The sequence below is a fragment of the Chrysochloris asiatica genome, unplaced genomic scaffold (assembly GCF_000296735.1).
Source record: "Chrysochloris asiatica unplaced genomic scaffold, ChrAsi1.0 scaffold00013, whole genome shotgun sequence".
Taxonomy (NCBI): domain Eukaryota; kingdom Metazoa; phylum Chordata; class Mammalia; order Afrosoricida; family Chrysochloridae; genus Chrysochloris; species Chrysochloris asiatica.
Window position 1 is genome coordinate 30,140,028 of NW_006408531.1, and position 7,198 is coordinate 30,147,225.

Consider the following 7,198-nt stretch of genomic DNA (forward strand, 5'->3'; position numbering starts at 1 on the left):
GGGATGCCTTTAAAAAAAAAGGTCCATTCAAAACAGTGGCTCCTGAGGGGATCTGTGGGGTCAGATCAATTCAAGGAAGAGAAGTCAGCTAAGAAGCCTAAGCTACCTGTTTCTGAGTATCTTGCATGGGCTTACTAGGAAGCTGAAAGCTGCAGTGGTGAGAAAAAGGCCAGAAAAGTAGCATTGAGGCTTTTTTTTTTTTCCATCACAAGGCACCTGCTCATTTTTTTAGGGTAACAAGGGCCATTATACAAGAATTTTGTTAGGAAACATTACCCTATTCATCTTGCCCCTTCAGACTTCTTTGCTCCTCAAACTCAAAAACCATTTAAAAGAAATATAATCTTAGTCCTTTGTGGATACCAAAACTGTAGTTTTGATATGATGTAAATCAAAAAGTGCAAAAATATTTGGAAAAGGGGTAGAGAAATGGAAATACTGCTTTCAGAAGTGTACAGACTTATAAGAGGATATGTTTTGATTTGTTTGCTCAGTCCCAAGGCTGATTCCTATTAGGCAGGGATCAGACATGCTCCCATCCTCCACCCTCCCACCCATTTTGACACCAAATGTCCCACCCACAACACAGTCTACTTCTCTGCTGGCTTCCAGAATTCATTGCAGTGGCCACACAGAACTCAAAGATCATACGAAAAATGATGTGTTCTTTCAGGCAAATTACAGGTTACAATGCAGGATCAGAAATGCTCAAGACAGTCTTTTCACAGTTGTGCCCACAGGCATGCCTTTCTCTAGGCCTCTGGCTTTCAGCCAAGCAACCCCTTGGCCTCTGCCCTGCTTGAGCAATGTTACAAAGCTCCTCTAGCACTGCTGATAAGCACCCAAAGAGCATACTCCCTACCATAAGCCTCAGCCTGCAGGAGGTCTTCTGACTCCAAAGGTCAGTACACCTGGTTCCCTCAATCAAATGCCTGGTGACACCCTACTCCGCAAATGAGCCTCCTGCCAAAAGGCACTCAACTTTCCTAGCTCCATAGATAGGGAAATGCCTCTGCAACTTCTGATGTCATCGTTTTCTGTCCTTGATTTGAGAGGTTCAATGCCCAGGGATCCTGAGGTCCGAAAGACACAAGCCACTCCTGGCCATGCTTTCTTGATACAAGATCCCCGTTCCTGCTTCTGAGACGGCTCATGTTATTCAGTGGGATGACAAAAATGGCCAATCCCCTTGTTAGATTTCCAACTTTTTACAATCACAAATAATCCTTCCTGTTAACTCTCTGAATCATATCATCTATCAGCATGTTCCCCACCTTCTCTTACCCAGACCCATCAGAAAAAAGTCCTCTGATGAGAGTTACAAAGACTAGGGCTAGAAGTGCCACACCAAGCATTCCACTGCACTACCGAAGGTTTCTATGAATTTGTAGCAATACCTTTAGACTTACCCATGTTTATGTAAAAACACTGAAAACCAGGACCACCAAATTACAAATCACATAAAGGAGAAGAACTGTGAATTATTTTTTTCATTTTCTCATATACACTTATAAGTTATCATATATAAGATACAAAGCTCATAAATTCACAATCTTGTATAATATATAGTTTCAAAGTTTATAATTATTCCCAATGTAAGCCCAAATTATTCCCAATATAAGCCCAAAGCTAACATTATAAACCCTAATTTAAGTATAGCTCGTCAATTGAAGACAGCCCTTTTCAGTGAAAAGTCATAGATACAAATCATGATACAATGTTGAGCTAAAAATTATAAACTAATAAAATCAATACATCCTGGATGTAAATCTAAACTAGTTCCTATAACTATAATTTTTCTACATCTTCCTTTTATTCAGTTACCCACAGAAACAGGTACATAACCTCACAAATAAAGTTCACGATGTGTAAATCTTTTCTTCAAATCCCAAGCTTTCATTGATAAGTATACAACACAGTGTCTAATGTAAAAATATAATTTAACGTACCTTTCCATATGTTTCTTGGCTGCTAATGAACTGACCTCCAAAAAGCGAAAGCAAAGATTTTATTTCCTATAATAAAAATAGTAAGAGTATACAGTTTAATGTTATATCCAACTCATTTTCAATTTCTAATAACAGCATTTATAGTAAAACACTTCAAAATTGTTTTCCTCCAAGAACATTTCCAGAGTTTTACATCATTTACATATATCCCATCTTGCTTACATTAAAAAAAAAGAATTGCTAAAGGATGTTGTATGTTGTTGTTGTTAAGTGCCATCGAGTCAGTTCTGACTCACAGCAACCCTGAATAGGGTTTCCAAGGAGCAGCTGGTGGGTTTGGACATCTGACTGTACAGTTCATGTTGACCTTGCAGTCCAGTGCATTATCTTAAATCACACATCAGGACTCCAAAGAATGGTGTATAAGAGATTCAATTTATCAGTTTTGAGTTTAGGCAGACCTGGTATTGTTCTGTGGGATAATTCACTGGACCACAAAGTCAGTTTGAAATGCAAGGTCAGCGGTTCAAATTCACCAGCCACTTCTTAGGAAACCCTATACAGGGTCTCTATGAGTCAGAACCAACTCGACAGCACTTAACAACAATAACAATGGAGAGTAATAATCACTCAATAAGTATCAATAAGAAAATTTAAGTAATTTGGCGATATCACATTAGACAGAAAACTCTATTAGCTTTATAGAAAGAAAAAAGCCATTGCTCCCAGTTTTCAGTATTAAGTACATAATTATCCTAACAGAAGTAGGAACATTAAGAGAAATGAACTTGTGCAAAGATACAAGAGAATGCTAAGGGACAGAAACCTAGGTATCTTAATTCAACTCAATTTCTCAAACTGTTTAATAGAATAGAATTGGTTAGAAAAACCATGAAGTGAAGAAATTATTTGGGGAAATTACTATTAAGAACCATGGGAAAGAACATGCTAATGTTTTCAGTCAAAGTGCCCGTATTAACAAATTGGTAGAGATCAAGCATGTTCATATACAAGCAGTTTTTAAACAAAATTTCTGTTGTTGTTGTTAGGCGCCGTGAAGTGGATTCCAACTCAGTGACCTGACACACACCAGAACCAAACATTGTCCAGTCCTGTGACAATCTCATAACCGTTGCTACACCTGAGCCCATTGCTGCTGCCACTGTGCTAATCCATCGCATTGGGGTCTTCGTCTGTTTTGTTAACCCTCCACTTTAACAAGCATGATGTTCTTCTCCAGGACTGGTCCACCCTGATAATATGTCCAAAGTATGAGAGGTGAAGTCTGGCCATTCTGGCTTCTAACGAGCACTCTGGCTGTGCTTCTTCCAACATAGATCTGGTTTGTTCTTTTGGAAGTCCACAGTACTTTGAAAGTCCATGGTACTTCAACACCATAACTCAAATGCATCAATTCTTCTTTGGTCTTCCTCATTCATTATCCAACTTTTACATGCATCAAAAATACCATGGTTTGGGTCAGGCACATGTTAGTCCTCAAACTGATCTCTTTGCTCTTGAACATTTTTAAGAGGTCTTGTGCAGCAGATCTGCCTAATGCAATACAATCATTTGATTTCCTGGCTGCTACTTCCATGAGTGCTAATGATTGATACAAGCAAAATGAAGTCTTGACAACTTCAATCTTTTCTCCATTTACCTCAATGTTATTTACTGGCCCAGTGGTGAGGATTTTTGTTTTCTTTACAGTGAGGTGCAACTGATACCAAAGGCTGTGGTCTTTGATCTTCATCAGTAAGAGTGGCATGAGAGGACCAGGTCAAATATTATAATGAAATATGCAAAGACCTGGAGTTAGAAAACCAAAAGGGAAGAACACACTAGACATTTCTCAGACAAAGAGTTGAAAGAAAAACTCAAACCTTGACTTGTAATATTGAAGGATTCTATGGGAATCCTGGTATGGCACTGTGGGATAAAGACTGGACTGCAAGGTCGATTTGAACCATAAGGTTGGTGGTTCAAACTCACCAGTTGCTCCTTAGAAACCCTACCCAGGGTTGCTATGAATCAGAACCAACTTGATGGCACATAACAACAACAACAAAATGGGCAAAATATTAAATGATGCCAAAAGCATGAAAAGAAGATGGAAGGAATACACAAAGTCACTCTACCAAAAAGAAATGGTCGAGGGTCATCCACTTCAAGAGGGAGCAAATGATCAAGAGCCAATGATACTGAAGGCAGAAGTCCAAGGTACACTGAAGGCACTGACAAAGAACAAGGGTCCAGAAACTGATGGAATACAAATTGAAATCTTTCAACAAACTGATGCAACACTGAAAGCACTCACTCACCTATGCGGAAAAAAAAAAAAAAAAAATTGGAAGACATTTACCTGGCCAACCTATTAGAAGAGATCCATATATCTGCCCATTCCAAAGAGAGATGACCCATCAGAATGTGGAAATCATGAGAAGATATCATTAATATTGCATGCAAGTAAAATTTTGCTAAGGATAATTTTAAAATGGCTGAAACCGGTTCATGTCAGATTCAGACAAGGACATGGAACAAGGAATATCACTACTGATAGCAGGTGAATCTTGGCTAAAAGCCAAGATTACCAGAAAGATGTTTACTCATGCTTTATTGACTATGCAAAAGCTTTTGACTGTGTGGATCATGATAAACTATGGGTAACATTGTGGAAAATGAGTACTCCAGAACATTTAACTGAGTTCTTAAGGAACCTATACATAGACCAAAAGGCAGTCATTTGAACAGAACACAAGGACACTGTTTTAAAATTAGGAAAGGTGTGCACTGGGGTTGTATTCTTTTACCGTATTTACTCAATCTATATGCTGAGCAATAATTCAAGAAGCTGGATTAAATGAAGAAGAACATGGCATCAGGATTGGAGAAAGACATTAAAACCTGCGATATGCAGATGATATAACCTTACTTGCTGAAAGAGAAGAGGACTTAAAATACTTACCTATGAAGATCAAAGAGCACAGCATGAGTTGTACCTCAATGTAAAAAATAATTTCTGTAGTGGTTATGAAAGAAATTTCTAAGAATTAACAATAAGTAGTAAATTGGGAAATCATTCCAACGACTTGAAGAGTTTAGTAGAAGGGCTAGAACAAAACCAAGTATTTAATAAATATTTATCAAAGGAATCGATAAATAAATAGCTTCCTTGCCTAAGGTGCTCAACAATTTCTAGTCTATAAATCAAGGCTGGCTATATTCCTTGTTAAAAAAATGTTTCGAAGGTTTTGTAGGAAAACTCTCTACAGTTCAACAAAGAAGATGAAGTTTCTAATGTTATCAAGTGCCACCGAGTCCTTTGGTAAAGTGCCAGCATAATGACCCTGTACAGAGTTGCAGAGGCTGCAAATCTCTGCAGGAGTGGAAAGCCTCACCCTTTCCCACAGCGCAGATGGTAGGCTTGAAGAGCTGACCTTATTCACAGTCCAGTGCTTATTCTACACAGTCATCACACTCCCCACAGTTCCTAATGTTTGTTAAGTACTACTAGTCACTTCCAGCACACAGAGACCCTCCATAGGGTTTCTAAGGCTGTAAATCTTTACTGGACCAGAAAGCCTCATCTTTCTCCTGTAGAGCAATTCGTGGGCTCAAACTGCTGATTGTTTGGTTCACAGTCTAGTGTTTATCCTACAGAGCCACTTCGCTTCCCACAGCTCCTAATAACGATGGAAAAATGGTCAAAGAAAACTAGAACTATACAAAATTCTAATGAGAATCATTTCACTCTCCTAAAGAAAGAATCTGAGGAAATGTAAAGGTAGACATCTTGTAGCAAAATGAGGAAAGTGGTTGACTTTGCAGTCCAGGAGCAGAGGTCCCAGGGACCATCAAGGGATAAGAGTAGAGTATGGGACACTACCCAGAGAAACAGTGATGCCAGAGATGGAGGCAGAGACGATGACGTGGAGAGATGGAGCACCTGGGGACTCTAGACCCAGGGAGGGAGACAGAGGGAGAGGGGCTTTGTGCTGACAACCGAGGGGTAGGCTTGCAGGTTATATACCCTTTGGTTGTATGATGATGCATGGAGGGGATTGTAATCATGGCAATGAAATGATATACGATAGGATGAATGTAAACCTAATGTTCTCCTGTGTAAACTACCACATAATTCACAATAAAAACTTTAAAAAAAGAATCTGATAAAACAATACATTTTTCACAACACTTAACTATAAGAGGCATGGCTCTTCCCATATAGTGCCTCTCTAGGTGTGGTCCACAGACATACACCTCTGAAAAATCACCAAGGTCAAAACTATTTTCCTAATGATGCTGTTGTTGTTAAGTGCCATAGAGTCAGTTCCAACTCACAGTGACCCTATATAGGAATTCCAAGGAGTGGCTGATGAATTTGAACCACTGACCCTGCAGTTCAAACCAACCTTGCAGTCCAGTGATTACCCTAAAGTACCACATCAGAACTCCTTCATAATACTAGTGTGCTATTTAGTGATATCTTGTTGATACTTGCAGTGAAATAGTGTGGTAAAGTGGTTCACCTTAGCACAAATCAAGGTAGAGGCATCAAACTATCTTAATAGTCATCCATCACCATGCAGTCACATTTTTAAAACAGGCAAGTTTCACTTAAAAATGGTCTTGATAAAAAAGCAAAAATTATTGATTGCATTAAATGTCAACCTTGTGGAGATAATAAAATAAAATCTCAACCCTTGAATCTGTTGTATAAGAAAAGGGTAAAATGTATAAGCCATTTTTGCTGCATATCCAAATACAATAGTTGTTGCAAAGAAAATCAGCTTTGAATACAACTAGATACAATTTTTACTGAATATCATTTTTACGTAAAAGAATGACTATGAGACAAACTGTTTATTCAGACTGGAGTATTTGGCAGACATTTTCTCACAAATGAACAAAAAAGAGCCTGTCACTCCCAGGAAGAAGCTCTGGTAGGGTTAGGCACTGGGCTATTAATCACAAGGTCGGCAGTTCAAACCCACCAGCTAGCCCATAGAAGAAAGATGCATCTGTCTGTCTCATCTTTACATCTGTAAATAAAGATTTATAGATTTATGGCAGTTATGAGTTGGAATTGATATAATGCATTTCATCTAATTATCAAGAGAAATCTGACTGAAAATGTGAAAGTAACACGATCTTTGGGAGGGACAACATATTTGTATTATCTCAGAATCAATAATATACAGGAGATAAATAGTCAGACATGTATCATGTTATTATTGTTAAATGCCATT

At 38.4% G+C, this 7,198-nt stretch overlaps 1 protein-coding gene across 1 annotated transcript in view; it reads right to left on the bottom strand.

The window, feature by feature from the left end:
- Nucleotides 1–7,198, bottom strand: part of TRMT11 (tRNA methyltransferase 11 homolog (S. cerevisiae)) — a 93,598-nt gene that overhangs the window by 79,814 nt on the left and 6,586 nt on the right. The window contains exon 2 of the mRNA XM_006834730.1: nucleotides 1,950–2,015. Within this exon, the coding sequence (XP_006834793.1) occupies nucleotides 1,950–2,015 (66 nt within the window). The remainder of the gene's footprint in view (nucleotides 1–1,949; nucleotides 2,016–7,198) is intronic.